General features: G+C 42.5%; 1 protein-coding gene across 3 annotated transcripts in view; it reads right to left on the bottom strand.

Moving 5' to 3' along the window:
• Nucleotides 1-19011, bottom strand: part of SCLT1 (sodium channel and clathrin linker 1) — a 145802-nt gene that overhangs the window by 84284 nt on the left and 42507 nt on the right. For all 3 annotated transcript variants that reach the window (XM_030191734.1, XM_030191737.1, XM_030191735.1), the window contains 2 exons: nt 9880-9945; nt 3685-3755 (listed from right to left, as the gene is read on the bottom strand). In XM_030191734.1, coding sequence (XP_030047594.1) covers nt 3685-3755; nt 9880-9945 — 137 coding nt within the window. The remainder of the gene's footprint in view (nt 1-3684; nt 3756-9879; nt 9946-19011) is intronic.

Here is a 19011-nt window from a genome sequence, read left to right as displayed (position 1 = left end):
CTCTGTGACATCAACTAAGAAGAGCCGAGGTGTTAACGGGGAACCTTTTCCTGCCCATGAGGGTAAGAAAGGGGGAGGGCAGTGGCGTTCCTAGGGTGGCTGACACCTGGGGCGGATTTCCGTTGCGCGCCCCCCCCCCCCGGCAAAACAACGGACACCCCCCCCCCGGTGCAGCTTACTTGCTTAGGGGGGTGCCGCGCGTCTGTTGGCAACGCTCGTTCCCTGCTCCCTCTGCCCCGGAAGGGGTTACTTCCTGTTCCGGGGCAGAGGGAGCAGGGAACGAGCGTTGCCAACAGACGTGCGGCACCCCCCCCCAGCGGCGAAACAACCCCCCCCCTGGTGCATCTTTACATGCTGGGGGGGTGCCGCGCGCCTGTTGGCTTCGCTCGTTCCCTGCTCCCTCTGCCCCGGAACAGGAAGTAACCCTTCCAGGGCAGAGGGAGCAGGGAACGAGCGTTGCCGACAGACGCGCGGCACCCCCCCCCCCCCCCAGCGGCGAAACGACCCCCCCCCCGGTGCATCTTTACCTGCTGGGGGGGGGGGGGGGGGTGCCGCGCGCCTGTTGGCTTCGCTCGTTCCCTGCTCCCTCTGCCCCGGAACAGGAAGTAACCCGACAGACCAGGAGCATTGCCGACAGACGCGCGGCACCCCCCCTCCCCCCCACCTAGCAGCGTGCACTTGGGGCGGATCGCCCCCACCTTGGTACGCCACTGGGGGAGGGGGCAAGATTTTTCCCTAGGAAGCCAAGCATAAAGTGACATATAAAGGAGTGGACCCTCCCTACTAGAGGGACAGGGTTAGCCCAGCCACTATATTTATTTTATTTGTGATATTTATATCCCACATTATTTATTTATTTATTGCATTTGTATCCCACGTTTTCCCACCTATTTGCAGGCTCAATGTGGCTTACAATGTTCCGTTATGGCATTTGCCATTCCAGAGTAGAGAAACGAGTTTGAGTTCAATGTGGCTTACATATTAGGTGTTCACTTAGAGCAACAGAATTTGGGGGTGGGGGTGGGCAGCATGTCTCTGGCATGTGCAAAAGCCTTTCCTTGTCACTGCCGGGCCTGATGCTGCTGCTGTCTCCACCCCACCTCTTCCTAAGCTGGCCCAAAGATTAAAAAAACCATCAGCATATTTTAGTGACAGTCAACCCTAGAGGTTTGAATGCTGAGACTGAGTGGGTTTTGCTACTATGACAGCAGCCAGACAGGGTTTTGTGATTGGCGGATAGAATCAGCTGATGATTTAAAAATCTAAAAAACGCCAGCGCCATTTTTATGGAGTATCGCTGGTTGGCAAACGAAGCAGCATAGACAATGGTAGGGGAGCCTCTTTTAAATTATTGAGGTTTCAGACCATAGAAATCATCTTAAAGGAATAGATACATAAGTTTCTTTACAACAGAAGAATAGGGGGTTAATATCTCTTTTTTTTTCAGGTGTATTTTTAGAGGGTATGTCCTTGAAACAGCTTCATGAGGAACACGTGCCCCTGAGCCGACAAAAGCTAAGTTTTTATTCAAAACGTTTATTTGATAACTTAGTTAAGAGAATATAAGTTTGTAGTTTGAGTTAGTTCAAAAACAAGATAAACAAGACCGATGATGAATTGAGTACTTGATTCTTGAAGTTAAAACCCTAAGCTTTGAGTTGAAGCGCTGAGGTCTGCATAAATCTTGTAATAAACATGTATGGTGGAATAATGTTTTGAACTCGACCTGCACTTCCCCGGTTGTAAAGGACTAAAGTACAAACAGATGCATGGCGACCACATTCTCGTATTTAGGCACGCAAATGTGGAACGCACTGCCTACAGACTTGAGAACTATCGGCGAAACAACTATTTTTCGCAAATCTCTTAAGACATATCTCTTCAGCAAGGCATACAATGAGAACTAATAGCCACAATAATTCACCCGACAATCCAATCAATTAAGATAACTCATCGACTATAGCTACCTTAAGCACCCCTCTCCTCCTTCTTTCTATCCTCATCTAACCTCTGCACAATAATAAATGTATATGTCACCTTGCAATGACAATGTTATCAAAACTATGTAAGCCACATTGAGCCTGCAAATAGGTGGGATAATGTGGGATACAAATGCAATAAATAATAATAAATAACTCTAGCATACTACTTTCATGTTATAATACCATCGCGAGAGTTGGAAAAATCTATTGCCATAATTGTAGGACCTAAGTAATGACATAATAAAAATCTACCATATGCCGAGTGAGCCTCACCAAAATTTAAGTCTTTCACCTGCTTATGAAGATCCAGTAAATCAGTCTGCCAATGAATTGTTGGTGGCAAGACATTCCAAATATAGGTCCAGCTATCAAAATCATTCATGTTCAAAAGTGTGTGACCACACCTACGCTGCAACTAACTTATCCAGGCTTTCTGAGCTCAGCCTAGTAAAAAGACAAAAGGAACTATGTTGGCAAAAACAGTGACAACCCAACCACTTTAAAAATCATCACAACCACCTCGAACTAGATACACCATTTAAAAGCCAATATAAAGCATATAATACCAAAGAAATATTATCAAACAATACTGTACTACTTGTGTGACGGTATTCAGGACCATCAAAGATGTAGAAGGAACTCCCAATAGTACTGAGGTACAGCACATCACGAGACATCACTTTCCGTCTCTGTTGACAACGCCCTCATCCTCCCCGTCTCTTCAGCCCGCAATCTCGGAGTCATCTTCGACTCCTCCCTCTCCTTCTCTGCCCATATCCAGCAGACAGCTAAGACCTGTCGCTTCTTCCTCTTTAATATTAGCAAAATTCGCCCATTCCTCTCTGAACAAACCACCCGAACCCTCATCCACTTGCTCGTTACCTCTCGTCTTGACTATTGCAGCCTTCTTCTCGCTGGCCTCCCGCTTAGCCATCTATCCCCCCTTCAATCTGTCCAAAATTCCGCCGCACGTCTTATCTACCGTGTGAATCGATACTCTCATAGCACCCCTCTCCTCAAGTCGCTTCACTGGCTCCCGATCTGCTACCGTATACAGTTCAAGCTTCTCCTATTGACCTTCAAGTGCACTCAATCTGCAGCCCCCCTTTACCTCTCTACCCTCCTCTCCCCGTATGTTCCCACCCGTAACCTCCGCTCTCAGGACAAATCACTACTATCTGTACCCTTCTCTACCACCGCTAACTCCAGACTCCGCCCCTTCTGCCTCGCATCACCTTATGCCTGGAACAGACTTCCCGAGCCCATACGCCATGCGCCCTCCCTGCCCATCTTCAAGTCCTTACTCAAAGCCCATCTCTTCTCCCTTGCTTTTGGCGCCTAACCACCTTCCCTACATAGCTTATAACCTTTAGATTGTAAGCTACCTACATTGACTACATAAGTTGTAAGTTACCTACACTGACTATATAGTTTGTAACCTTTAGATTGTAAGCTCTCTTGAGCAGGGACTGCCCTTCCCCATGCTAAAATTGTACAGCGCTGCGTAACCCTGGCAGCGCTATAGAAATGCTAAGTAGTAGTAGTAGAGACAGAGCACAGGCTTGCCAAAATTCTACGGATAGAGGGAGGTCATAGCAATGCTGTACATTCATACCTGCCTTTTTTGCCCATCAATTTTGACAGACTCTTCCAAAAGTCTATAAATAAAAAAATAAATGCATCAAGACAATTGTAGTTATACCTCAATTGCTTGTGGAGCTGCTCTATTTCCAAATTCTGTTTTGTCACTGTCTGTAAAAATTGTTGGTTTGTCTAAAAAAAAAAAAAGTGAAATTGGATTAAACAGAGCCTTGAAGGTAAATATGTTTCTCTTTTCTCAATTTACTAGTATATAAGGTTCTATTGTATACGCAAAACTAGTGCAAGAAGGTTGTCTCAAAATACTATTGAATAAAGAGATTAAAGTAACACAAGCAAAAATAATTCATCAGTTACCTGCTTCGTCAAACCTGGTTTATAGGAAGCTATTCAAACCTTTTTTAAACCCCGCTAACTGGTATTACTATATTCTCTGGCAATGAATTCCAGAGTTTAATTACACATTGCATGAAGAAATACTTTCTCTGATTTGTTTAAGTAGAGGAGTGTGGTAGCCGTGTTAATCCACTCTTAAGGTTATCAATAGAAATCAAACCAAATAAAACATGGAAAAGAAAATAAGATGATACCTTTTTTATTGGACATAACTTAATACATTTCTTGATTAGCTTTCGAAGGTTGCCCTTCTTCCTCAGATCGGAAATAAGCAAATGTGCTAGCTGACAGTGTATATAAGTGAAAACATTCAGGCATTACTATGACATGAATTGAGGTCAAAGGGGGGCAGACTCAGGACTAATGTCAGGAAGTATTTTTTCACGGAGAGGGTGGCGGATATGTGGAATGCCATCCCGTGGGAAGTGGTGGAGATGAAAACGGTAATGGAATTCAAACATGCGTGGGATAAACACAAAGGAATCCTGTTTAGAAGGAATGGTTCCGTGGAATCTTAGCAGAGATTGGATGGCGACGCCGGTAATTGGAAACAAACAGGAGCTGGGCAGACTTCTACGGTCTACGCCCTGATCATGACTGAATAGATATGGATGGGCTGGAGTGTAAATTTTAAGGGGCTTCGATGTTAGCTTCAGAACTTAGTACAAGAACAGTACTGGGCAGACTTCTACGGTCTGTGCCCTGAGAAAGGCAAGGACAAATCAAACTCGGGAATAAAGAATCACATACCTTGTAAAATTAGTTTATCTTGTTGGGCAGACTGGATGGACCATACCATCATTTATGTTACTATGTTTAAGTTTTAATTAAATTGATACAGAGGGATCAGAACACATGATTCCCACGAAAGGATGATAAGTACTTCAGAACCTTGTCCAGGAAATAAAAATGTTTAGCATTTTTTTTAAATTCTTGGTCTAAAACATCCTAATCTGTAGCTGACGAGATACAAATATAAAATAATGCTTTTAATGCCATTATAGAAAATTTAGCTCCACAAAAATTAAAACCACCTCTACAACAGACCTTCCCAAATTGTGGGTCGCATGTGGAGTAGAGGAATAGCCTAATGGTTAGTGCAGTGGCCTGAGAACCTGGGGAACTGGGTTCAGTTCACTTTGAGCTTCTTGTGACTCTGGGCAAGTTACTTAACCCTCCTTTACCCCAGGTACAAAATATGTACCTGTATATAATATGTAAACTGCTTTGACTGTAACCATAGAAGGCGGTATATCAAATCCCATCCGCTTTCCCTTTTGGGGGGTCACAACTCTAGCCAGAAGTACATAGACATGTCATTCTGATGCGACTTAGTGAGGATGCTGGGAACAACTGCGGATGCAACCACGGCCGATAAAAAGATTAGCAACCTCTGCTCTAGAGTTCTTAAAGCTCCATGGTTTATGGCTACAGAGGAAATTGGAGGGTCATGGGATAGGAGGAAATGTCCTATTGTGGATTAAAAACTGGTTAAAGGATAGGAAACAGAGAGTGGGGTTAAATGGGCAGTATTCACAATGGAGAAGGGTAGTTAGTGGGGTTCCTCAGGGGTCTGTGCTAGGACCGCTGCTTTTTAATATATTTATAAATGATTTAGAGATGGGAGTAACTAGCGAGGTAATTAAATTTGCTGATGACACAAAGTTATTCAAAGTCATTAACTCGCGACAGGATTCTGAAAAATTACAAGAGGACCTTAGAGACTGGGAGACTGGGCGGCTAAATGGCAGATGACCTTTAATATGAGCAAGCGCAAGGTGATGCATGTGGGAAAAAAGAACCCGAATTATAGCTATGTCATGCAAGGTTCCACGTTAGGAGTTACGGACCAAGAAAGGGATCTGGGTGTCGTCGTCGTCGATAACACACTGAAACCTTCTGCGGCTAGGAAAGCGAATAGAATGTTGGGTATTATTAGGAAAGGTATGGAAAACAGGTGTGAGGATGTTATAATGCCGTTGTATCGCTCCATGGTGCGACCGCACCTTGAGTATTGTGTTCAATTCTGGTCGCCGCATCTCAAGAAAGATATAGTAGAATTGGAAAAGGTGCAGCGAAGGGCGACTAAAATGATAGCGGGGATGGGACGACTTCCCTATGAAGAAAGACTAAGGAGGCTAGGGCTATTCAGCTTGGAGAAGAGACGGCTGAGGGGAGACATGATAGAGGTATATAAAATAATGAGTGGAGTGGAACAGGTGGATGTGAAGCGTCTGTTCACGCTTTCCAAAAATACTAGGACTAGGGGGCATGCGATTAAACTACAGTGTAGTAAATTTAAAACAAATCAGAGAAAATTTTTCTTCACCCAACGTGTAATTAAACTCTGGAATTCATTGCCGGAAAATGTGGTGAAGGCGGTTAGCTTAGCAGAGTTTAAAAAGGGGTTGGACGGTTTCCTAAAGGACAAGTCCATAAACCGCTACTAAACGGACTTGGAAAAATCCAAAATTCCATGAATAACATGTATAGAATGTTTGTACGTTTGGGAAGCTTGCCAGGTGCCCTTGGCCTGGAATGGCCGCTGTCGTGGACAAGATGCTGGGCTCGATGGACCCTTGGTCTTTTCCCAGTATGGCATTACTTATGTACTTATGATTCCATGGTAGAAAAAAAGATCAGTGAAGAAATATGAAAGAAAGCGGAGAAAGAATAGGACGGACACCTCAAAAGAATACGACGGACACCTCAAAAGAATATATGCTAGCTATTAATCACTATAAACGAAAGACCTGTCGTTTCTTTCTTTACAACATCCGTAAAATCCGCCCCTTTCTTTCTGAGCACTCTACCAAAACCCTCATCCACACCCTTGTCACCTCTCGTTTAGACTACTGCAATCTGCTTCTTGCTGGCCTCCCACTTAGTCACCTCTCCCCTCTCCAATCGGTTCAAAACTCTGCTGCCCGTCTCGTCTTCCGCCAGGGTCGCTTTACTCATACTACCCCTCTCCTCAAGTCGCTTCACTGGCTCCCTATCCGTTTTTGCATCCTGTTCAAACTTCTTCTACTAACCTATAGGTGTACTCACTCTGCTGCTCCCCAGTATCTCTCCACACTCGTCCTTCCCTACACCCCTTCCCGTGCACTCCGCTCCATGGATAAATCCTTCTTATCTGTTCCCTTCTCCACTACTGCCAACTCCAGACTTCGCGCCTTCTGTCTCGCTGCACCCTACGCCTGGAATAAACTTCCTGAGCCCCATCCTTGGCCACCTTTAAATCTAGACTGAAAGCCCACCTCTTTAACATTGCTTTTGACTCGTAACCACTTGTAACCTCCTCTCCTCCTTCCTGTACACATTAATTGATTTGATTACTTTATTTTTTGTCTATTAGATTGTAAGCTCTACAGAAATGTTAAATAGTAGTAGTAGTAGTAGGTTGAGGAAATAAACTATATTATCAGAGTAGGACGGATGATTCATTAAACAGACCAAAAGAATTATTTCAGATGGTGCAGTATATGACTTCTAATTCCAAAAAGGAGAAACGTGGTATATGGAATAGTTGTCAACTGTTTGCTGGCCATTTAAAAAATAAAATGAGAATTATTCCTGATTTGTCATAATGAAAGTTGAACATGTCAAGCCAAATCAAACAGAGTGAAAACACATGACCAGCATTTTTGGAAGTAAATGTTGACCAGCAGTTTTGGAAGTAAATGTTGGTCATGTAATATAAGTGCTATTGAACCACGTCCAGTTCGGCTTATAGAAAGTATGGATAAGTCTGTGATCGCATCATTAGCCATCATACTGAATTAGGTTTGGCAAGAGGGGTGGTTACCCAAGTCATTAAACAAACTATAATTTGACCAATTTTGCAAGTGGGAGGAAATGAGGCACAAGTAACTAGTTTTTGCCCTATTTCAAATACATCATTCTAAATGTTTCTGCATCCTTTGATGGGATAATTAGAGAGATTTTGTATCACTGGTAAGAATCATTTGGCATTCAGGAGACTGCACCAAAATGGTTTAAATCATATTTCAGTAAGAAGCAGAAAGTAAAAGACATGGACCAGCTGAAGCACTGTCAGCCTCATTCTTCAATCCATATTTACAATCATTTTGTGAGCTATTGATACAATCAGGATTTCATTTCTGTATATATGCAGGTGATATCATGTTGTATTTGTCACCTTCAAAAGAAATCAAACATTTTTAAAATATTAATCCTGTTCTGACTGGTTGAATAGCACAGGGCTGAAGCTGAACTTCCAAAATACATAAATAATGATTATATCCAGATTGGTAATGCTATTGATTCCAGAAGCTATAACTATCGATAATGCTAATATTTAGAATGTGAAAGAAGTGAAATATTTAGGTGTAATCTTAGATGATAAACTGACATTCAAGAATTATGTAAAACAAAAATCTGAAAATAATTGCCTTTTGAAAATTGAGATATAGAAATTACATTTATTTCTTATTGAAGATTTTTGCACAGCATTACAGTCTCTAGTTATAAGTACATAAGTAATGCCACATTGGGAAACGGCCAAAGGTCCATCGAGCCCAGCATCCTGTCCACGACAGCGGCCAATCCAGGCCAAGGGCACCTGGCGAGCTTCCCAAACGTACAAACATTCTATACATGTTATTCCTGGAATTGTGGATTTTTCCCAAGTTCATTTAGTAGTGGTTTATGGACTTGTCCTTTAGGAAACTGTCTAGCCCCTTTTTAAACTCTGCTAAGCTAACCGCCTTCACCACGTTCTCCGTCATTGATTGATTACTGTAACTAGGTGCTTGAAAGCCACCAGCTTCTTTGATTAGAGTTTTATAATCAGTACAAAATTCAGATGCTCAAACGATAACAAGCGCACAATATACAGAATGGTTAAGAATGCAGGAATGTATTAAGTTCAAAGTATTGTCATGACCTTTTACAAGAGGCTTTAGTTTGTTATCAGCCATTAAAAGCTTTGCCATAGCAGGATCAGAATTTATTAAACATTCCAGCTTTACAAGTCACTAAAAAATGCCACTAGGAATCAGCCTCTCGTGATCCCACACGCGACTGGAATTTGTTCCGAAAGATCTTAAGTTACAAAAGACTTGAAGTATTTTAGAAAGAAACAACTTTACTGCAACAGGCTGATGTGATTCAGAACTACCTTTTTTAATCAGAAACATTTTGGGAAGAATTTAAAAAGTTTTATTTTAAATAAATGTTACATGCAAGATAAACTGAGAAAGAAGGATGTTCAACTTCTGAAAACTATGCAGAAATTCAATCCAGCTTTTCTTTATGGACATTTACCAAAACAGGCTGCACTAAATATGCCAATTACTAAACACAGAACAGTGATTTGGCATTTTTTTTTTGGCCAGCTGGTTCCTTTGGACTTCCAGCTCATTGGAAATAGCTCTTAAAGGCACGGTACCATAAGCCTTCATTCATTGCTACTGGTCGTTTTTCTCAATGTTTTTAACTGTCTGTCTAGCCCAGCCATTCCAGTGATTTCCTCCAGCACAGGGGTAGGCAACTCCGGTTCTCGAGAGCCGCAGGCAGGTCAGGTTTTCAGGATATCCACAATGAATATGCAGGAGATAGATTTGCATACCATGGAGGCAGTGTATGCAAATCAAGTTCATGCATATTCATTGTGGATATCCTGAAAACCTGACCTGCCTGCGGCTCTCGAGGACCGGAGTTGCCTACCCCTTGCTCCAGCAGAAAGGTAAGGTTCTAAGCTGCAAAGAAAGTAACAGTTGAAATGATCAAACATCAAGCCCTGAAGGCTATGAATGTAACCTTTGTAGAACTTTCATCCTGACCTGTCTAAAAGAGTAAAAGCTGGCCCCTGGAACTGAATGAATAGGAAATAGGTCATTTGAGAATATGCATAAGCTTTCCACTGTTATCTGCTTACCGATTCCACCTGCTCCTTAGCTTCATGAAGTTGCTTAGTCAGTTGCTGAAAGCTAGTCAACTGGTCCTAAAATAGGGAGTTAAAGGTTTGCAGTTAGTAATGGTAAAATTCAGATATACATCACATAGATACTACTACTACTACTACTTAACATTTCTAGAGCGCTACTAGGGTTACGCAGCGCTGTACAATTTAACAAAGAGAGACAGTCCCTGCTCAAAGAGCTTACAATCTAATAGATAAGAGTGAGACAAATATAGGACAATCAAGCCATTGTGACATCACTGATGAGGTTGGCTCTTAGGCATTGGTGGAATGAGGCATTATGACATCACAATCTCAGCTCTGGTTAAATCACTGCTATATGTAATACTACTACTTAACATTTCTAGAGCGCTACTAGGGTTACGCAGCGCTGTACAATTTAACAAAGAGAGACAGTCCCTGCTCAAAGAGCTTACAATCTAATAGACAAGTGTCGGTCGGTCCGACAACTACCATATGGGATAAACTGCTGACCAGAACTAGCTGGAAACACAACTGAGCCTCTCTGCCAGGGCTACAACTTAAACTGATGGCCCAGTGAAAAATGCTGACAGAGCTAAATAGGGGAGCCGTCAACAGGAATATAGCAAGACTTGTCTCTGTGAGGCTGCCACTCAATCAGCACTGTGAGCAAGAGTCACCCCAAGCTGCCTACTTGGATAAGGAGACAAGCTGTCAGTACTATAAGACAGTAGAGTACTGTGTATATCACTCTGGTAACAAATCAATTGGCTTAATAAGGCAGAAACTTCCATTGATTTGGCAAGAAGGGTAGACCTCTGGTGGAGACAAGAGAAAGGCTCACTAAACAATTGATTCTTGCAGGATAATCAGACATATGAATTGCAAGGGGACGGAAGAGCATTAAGAACATAAGAATAGCCATACTGGGTCAGACCAATGGTCCATCTATACTTGACTATCTCTGTATACCAGCATCTCCTTTAATACAGAGACTTTACTATCGATGATTTTTGTTTTTATTTTGTGTGACTTCCTCTTTCAATAATAAAGAACACCTACAAGACCGGCAATATGTGGAAACCAAGTGTGACCTTATTACTGAAATCAAGTGAGACATTGTTCAGCCCCTCTATCAATAAAAAATACTGAATTTAGATAGGAAGAGGAAAGCAGTTTTCATTTTCTTGCCCCACAAATCTTCCAGTTCAAGAGGAAAGCTCTAATTTATTAATTTGTCTGGGTCTCGCAGCTTGGAGACCTGTGTTGAAAAATGCTTGTGGAGCTGATGCACAATTTTCAGGGTGCATGGTGCACTAAAAGGTTTGTGCAGAAGCTTACCCTGCACAAAACCTTGCTTTAGACTGGAGAGTTGAATGGGGACAGAAATCTAACCCATTCCCTCCCATCCCTGTTGGAATCTAACCCATCCCCACTGATCCCCGCTGGAATCTTACACGTCCCAGCAAAAATTTAACCCGTCCCCATCCATCCCCACAATAATCTAATAGTACCTAAAAAAAAATAAAATTCTGGTCAGCTCTCTGTCTCTCTCTCTGGATTTGAGCCACAGCACTGCAGACAAGGAAGGAATGGAAGTTCAAACTTGGAACAAGCTGATGTGCACATGTAAAACTCATCTCTGATTTGCTGGCACGTGCCAGTAAGTCAGTGACCTCTGATGCTCGTGCCAGTGTGAGAGCTAAAGCCTGGGCATTGCATCAGCCCGGGAGCATAAGTACATAAGTAGTGCCATACTGGGAAAGACCAAAGGTCCATCTAGCCCAGCATCCTGTCACCGACAGTGGCCAATCCAGGTCAAGGGCACCTGGCACGCTCCCCAAACGTAAAAACATTCCAGACAAGTTATACCTAAAAATGCGGAATTTTTCCAAGTCCATTTAATAGCGGTCTATGGACTTGTCCTTTAGGAATCTATCTAACCCCTTTTTAAACTCCGTCAAGCTAACCGCCCGTACCACGTTCTCCGGCAACGAATTCCAGAGTCTAATTACACGTTGGGTGAAGAAAAATTTTCTCCGATTCGTTTTAAATTTACCACACTGTAGCTTCAACTCATGCCCTCTAGTCCTAGTATTTTTGGATAGCGTGAACAGTCGCTTCACATCCACCCGATCCATTCCACTCATTATTTTATACACTTCTATCATATCTCCCCTCAGCCGTCTCTTCTCCAAGCTGAAAAGCCCTAGCCTTCTCAGCCTCTCTTCATAGGAAAGTCGTCCCATCCCCACTATCATTTTCGTCGCCCTTCGCTGTACTTTTTCCAATTCTACTATATCTTTTTTGAGATACGGAGACCAGTACTGAACACAATACTCCAGGTGCGGTCGCACCATGGAGCGATACAACGGCATTATAACATCCGCACACCTGGACTCCATACCCTTCCTAATAACACCCAACATTCTATTCGCTTTCCTAGCCGCAGCAGCACACTGAGCAGAAGGTTTCAGCGTATCATCGACGACGACACCCAGATCCCTTTCTTGATCCGTAACTCCTAACGCGGAACCTTGCAAGACGTAGCTATAATTCGGGTTCCTCTTACCCACATGCATCACTTTGCACTTGTCAACATTGAACTTCATCTGCCACTTGCACGCCCATTCTCCCAGTCTCGCAAGGTCCTCCTGTAATCGTTCACATTCCTCCTGCGACTTGACGACCCTGAATAATTTTGTGTCATCGGCGAATTTAATTACCTCACTAGTTATTCCCATCTCTAGGTCATTTATAAATACATTAAAAAGCAACGGACCCAGCACAGACCCCTGCGGGACCCCACTAACTACCCTCCTCCACTGAGAATACTGGCCACGCAATCCTACTCTCTGCAGACAGGATTAATGGAAGACTTTCCGCATCTGCGCTGTTACAAGAAGGAGGAGGTAACATTTAAAAAACTTGGTAATGAGAGAGGCGTTCTGTGAGAAATGGCTCACTTCCACACTCTGACTGTCTCCCAAACCTAGTTATCTGTTTGAACCAGGATCACCTTGTTGGACAATAGATTTCTGAAAGACTTTAGAGCTTTCCCAATTAACCTTTGCTTGAGGAAGTTTATCTGATGAAGTTGCTCCTGAGCAGACCACATATCCTGTGCGAAAAACCCATCTAGATGAGCTTCCCAGCCCAATATAGATGCCATCTTTCATTAGAGTTGCTTTAATTTGTGGAATTTGGAAGGGCGTTCCTTTTATTAGATTAGAATGATTTGTCTACCAGGACAGAGTCCCACAGAGGACCAGTGACAGATACTAAGTCCTAAAGACTCCCAGTAACCTAAATCCACTTTATAAATAAGGTTCATTGGGCCTACTTCAAACGAAGGTATGCCAAGGGTGCTATATGCACTGTGAACACCCTGTGGCTCAACATCCTCAATATTTACCCAGCTGAAAATTGCTGATTTTGTTACATCTCTTCCACAATAGATACCAACGTCATGATCCTTTGCAGTGGAAGACAAAAGCTTGAGTTGTGTTTAGTGTAATTCTCAGTCCCTTTTGAGGGGCAAAACACTTCAGCCTTAGAGAAGAATCTCTCTGGCTGGAATAAGAGAGAGAATCAGACTTAGTTTAGGCGCAACCAAGTAAAATCTTTATTGGTATTTCTCTAAGTCAATACAATGATTGACCCTCTGGAGCAGTTTTGGTTACCTAGTAAGCAAGGCGCTCAGACTGAAATTACAAAATCTGCTCAACTAGGCTTTCTCATTCTGCACTTATATACTGTTACAAGTTTCATTTCTCCTAAATCATGTGATTTTCTTCTATTCTAACTTATTGTTCATATAATGATATTTCCTGTTTGCTTTCACTATACATATAAGGTTATATTCTGTTACTTCTTCTCACTATACAAAAATGGTTATTTCCTTTATTCTTACCATCCTCTCCTGCTTCTATTCACATGCACACTTTGTGCTCATTGACTAATCCCTTATCTCTAACGTGTGATCCCATCATGCAGCAAGAGCAAACAAACAAGTTGCATGAAACACCTGGCTCCTTCTTCTCTAAACACATATTTGCAGAGGAATGTTTCCTTCTTTGGAGGGTCCTCAGCCTCACTCACCATCAAGGTTATATCAATTTTTTGTCTGCCATATATGGGCCACATAGCTTCAGTTCCTTATGTGTTTCTCCTTGTCATGTGATTTACCAGAAGTGCATAACAATATTTGCTATTTACTGGAAAATAAAACTTATGCACTCAATGTAGAGGCAGTAGAGAGAAACGAAACTTACGCTCATGACAGCTGATCTGAGTGCTTGCAGACCAAGCAGAGGAAGGAATATACACTAGCAAAACTTCAATGACTTAAATAAGACTTGGGATAATTTATGATGAACCCTAATAACTTCGACACCTGAATGGTTAAGTGCATTGATTTTTCTGCCTCTTCTCAAGATGTGTATTTAACCAGCCAATCATCCAAACCTAAAAACACGTGCATCCCCATTTTTTGTAGATACACTACTAACAACCTCCAGGCATTTGTGAACATGCGAGGAGATGAGACAAGGTCAAAAGGCAGAACACAACACTGGTAATGGTGTTTTCCTATGACCAAGCTCAGATACATCCAGGCCACAGGAAGTATTTGTATGTGGGAATAAGCATCCTTCAAGTCCAGAGAACATAGCCAGTCCCCTCTTGGGAGAAGTGGTATTAGGGAGCCTAATGAAATTTAATGTTGTGCAGAATAAACATTCCTACTTAAGATCTAGGTTGCATAGATACTTCCCACGACATCAGTTGAGATCAAGCTGAGGTTCCTTCTATTGCTGAACTAAAAGACAAAATGTTCAGATCAAGAATGTTTTCTGTTATGGCTCCAATTTGGTAGAATAGCTTGCCAATACAACTAAAGCAAGAGATTGATGTAAAGTCTCTGGTGAGGCCCCATTTGGAATACTGCACGCAATTCTGGAGACAGCACCTACAGAAGGATATAAACGGGATGGAGTCGGTCCAGAGGGCAGCTACCAAATTGGTAAATGGTCTCCGCCATAAAACATATGGGGACAGGCTCATGGACCTCAACGCTGGAAGAGAGTAGGAGAGAGGGGATATGATAGGGATGCTTAAATACCTCAGTGGTGTTAATGCACAGGAGGTGAGCCTTTTCCAAATAAAGGAAAACTCTGGAATGAGAGGGCATAGGATGTAGGCTTAGGAAGAATCTAAGAAAATACTATTTCATGGAAAGGGTGGTGGATGCATGGAATGGCATGCTTTTTCAAGGCTACTAGACACCAGGGTGTTTAGGGGCCTGGGGGAGGGGCTGGGGCTGGGGCTGCTACCAGACACCAGGAATTTTGTTTTTAATTTCAAAGACGGGGTTTCAGGTAGAGTGGCGGATGCTAAACTATCAGAGAATTTTTTAAAATTTGGTGGGCAGGGGGTCACGTTAGGGGGGGGAGGGGGCTGCTACACCACCAGAGCTATTGATGTGGTGGTTAGGGGACACCACTAGAGATCAGGGCTTTTTTATGGTGGAAGGAGGAATCAGGTCAGGGGTGGGTGATCAAAGGATTATGGGGTCATCTTCGGGGGAGGGGGGAGGTTGTCAGGGTCTTGGAGGCACGGGATGACTCATTAGGTTTTCTGTCCCAATGAAGGAGGGCTAGCTAACCCTTCTACACTGATTCGGACCTTTTGATATTTATGTTGTGCTTGCATTGTGCTCCTTTAAAAATTCTCGGCATTGGAGTAGAATAGTTAATATCCTACTTATCCTTTATTTTAAAATTCTGTTCGCTGAACTCTACCATGCAAGTTAACTCCTGCGCCGAAACAGTTTCTGCATCGTTCACCCGCTAATGTGTTTGCACGCCTCTTGTTAACAACACACTACTGCCCAAGGTAGCTTTCTGCCCTGGCCCCAAAGTGGCCATTACTTACCGAGGCCAAGGACTAGGGTCTTCAGAGACACTGTGGCCTAGAGTGAAGGTTTACTTCTGGTTCTAATAATGAATGTTGATGAGGATTATAGGCAGATATAGATAATTTTGGGGCAGGGTCCTTTTATCCAACAGGTAAAAGGGGCAATTGACCAGGATCAACTGCCATTAGGGGCCCATTGATTTCTCAAAATTAGTGTGTCATACACTGGATGTATGTATTTATTTATTGGGCTTTATTAACTGCCTTTATGAAGAGATTCACACAAGGCGGTTTACAGTAGGTCTCTGATTGGAAACATGCATCACAGGGTCTTACACACAATGAAAATGGTGATGAATACTAAAGTTATAAAGGCCTACTTACAAAAATTCCACACAGAAAGCCACATCAACGACAAATTTTAAAAAGACCTCCTCAGGAGGCGTTTCCAAGATGGCGACTCGATGTTGAATGTGAGCGATCGAGCTACTCTGGATTAAGAACTGTTACCTCGTTTATTTCCTAAAATGCCTCATACTAAGAGGAAAGGAGCAGTAAAGAACCTACCGCCAACGGTTCGCACCTCTTCGCCTATCCAGATGACGCTTGACCGCTTCACAACAAATTTCACACAAGATACCGGCGTTCAGCAGGCCGCTGTGAGTGCCGGCGAAGGAGCGTCGGCCCACCAGGCAATAGAAACAACTCTCTCGCCGCCGAAGGTTAATCCCCCACCTTGTCCAGCTCATCAACGGGAGAGGGGGTCAGACTCGATTGCTTCGGAAGACGAGGGCGACGGATCTGTAAATGGCGGCTCCCCCCCCAGCGAGAGCAGAGGAATCATTCTTGGAGCTACAAGCTCCCCAGGTGGTGACGCTGGAATTGATCTGGAAAGCCATACAAGATCTCACAAAGACGGTAGCGAATTCGGCCCGGGAGACCACATCACTTGTGAGTAAAGTTAATGCCTTAACTGAAACTGTGGAAAATTTAAAAACAGATACAACAACAAGAATTGATTCGATTCAATCGGAAGTAGTGACACTGAAAACGATTAACACGGCTTTGATTAAAGATAAGTTGGCGATACTGAGGAAGATTGAACAAATGGAAAATTTTAACAAATGTCTTAATTTAAGGATATTGAACTTTCCTGTAATAAATGGCCTGAGCCCGATGGAATTATTTCGAAAGTATTTGATTGAAAATTTACAATACTCCCCATCTCATATTCCTCCAGTAAATAAAATTTACTATATTCCTATGTCTAAAAAGAAAGATGGGGCAGTGAAAGAAATCGGAGACCAGGCCATTTGTGTTGGGAGTGAACAAGAAATACAAGATCTTTCAATGTTTCTGGAACAATCTTTTTCAGTGGTTACTCAGCATCAAACTTTGATCATATCGTTAGTTTTTGAACAAGATCTCAGTGCTATATTAAAACTGTATTTTAAAAATTCCAAGAAAATCTTTTGTGGATCCCGGGTTTGGATATACCCGGATGTGACAAAAAATACTCAGGACAGGAGGAAATTATTCCTTGCACTTAGAGAGGAAACTAGGACAATGGGAGCGTCATTTCTCTTGTCCTATCCATGTAAATGTATTGTAAAATATCTAAATGTTAAATATGTTTTCTTTGAGCCTGAGCAACTTAAAAGTTTCTTGGATCAAAAAAGGCTCTCCAGTGGATCCCAGTGAATAACAGCTGATTAATATATTAAGAAAGTGAATTTGAGTTAGGCCGATTCCTTTATGATTTTGTATGTAAAAGATCTCCTTATCTTTATGAAACAACCCCCATTTTTGAAGTCTAAGAAAGAGATTAATAATATTGATGTTTGTATTGTGGAAAACTTTTTGTTTAAAACAAATTTCTAACTCTGTGTTACTTTTACAAGATGTAAGGCTTGTTAAAATAAATAAATAAATAAATAAATAATTAAAAAAAAAGAAAAAAGAAAAAAGAAAAGACCTCCTCAAACTAGAAAAATACAAAGATTATTGGTCTAATTAAACACATTTCTGGATGCAATATGATATTCTGAGGAATTACAGAATGGTTTAATTCCGCAGATAATGGGAACTGCCTGGGTCTGCTTGACCCAGTTTTAGCTGCACACGTTAAAAAATAGAACAAAAATGGAGAACTTTACATCCTGCCAGAAGATGGAAAATGAAAACTACTAACCAATATGTCACATGGCAAGTATCCTTTGAGGTCCCAATACAGTAAGCCTCTCTCATCTCCATGTGGTTGACTGACCAAAAGGCCTCTGTCTCTGACCATATGCCCTGGGTGCTACCCGGCCCCAACAATGCACTCCCCAGCCTCTCGGGCTGGTATCCATCGTTATTACTATCTAGTTTGGCACTTCTAAATTCATTACTTTCCTCAAATTCTCCATCTGAAGCCACCAAGCAAGACTGTGCCTGGTTTCTCCTTATAAAGGCAGTACTAGCTCCCAATTCAAACTCAGAAGACTCATCAGGGAAGGACAGCTTCCTGAAAACATAACATAGTAACACAGTAGATGACGGCAGAAAAAGACCTGCACGGTCCATCCAGTCTGCCCAACAAGATAACTCATATGTGCTACTTTTTGTGTATACCTTACCCTGATTTGTATCTGCCATTTTCAGGGCACAGACCATAGAAGTCTTGCCCAGCAGTAGCCCCGCCTCCCTCCACCGGCTCTGCAAGTGAGGCCTGGCGCAAGGCACAAGTCCAACGCCGCTGAAACTGAACCCAAGACTTGCATGTAATCCCAGGCTTTCAACTTGAAACTGCAAAGAAGGTGCCAGATCTGATCCTGTAACCTAAGCATCCTCTGCTCAGTCAAAAGCTCTTTCCCCAGGCTGGTATCGAACAAGGATCCTAAATACTCTAGCCTCTATGAGGGGACCAGATTGCTCTAAAAGGTCCACTATCAAAGTAGCAGCCTCACAGCTCTCCTGCAACAATTTTGCTCTGATTAACCAGTTGTCCAAATATGGGTGAACCAAAACATGCATCACTTTGAATTTGTTCACATTAAATGTCATCTGCCATTTGGATGCCCAGAGGCATATTTTCAAAGCACTTAGCCTCCCAAAGTTCCATAGAAACCTATGGAACTTAGCCTCCCAAAGTGCTTTGAAAATATGCCTCCCAGTCTCCCAGTCCTGTAAGGTCCTCTTGTAATTTTTCACAATTCTCTTGCGATTTAA

This window comes from Microcaecilia unicolor, chromosome 2, assembly GCF_901765095.1.
Source record: "Microcaecilia unicolor chromosome 2, aMicUni1.1, whole genome shotgun sequence".
Classification (NCBI taxonomy): Eukaryota; Metazoa; Chordata; class Amphibia; order Gymnophiona; family Siphonopidae; genus Microcaecilia; species Microcaecilia unicolor.
The sequence above is the reverse complement of the archived record's forward strand: the minus strand, read 5'-3'. Positions and strand labels throughout refer to the sequence as shown.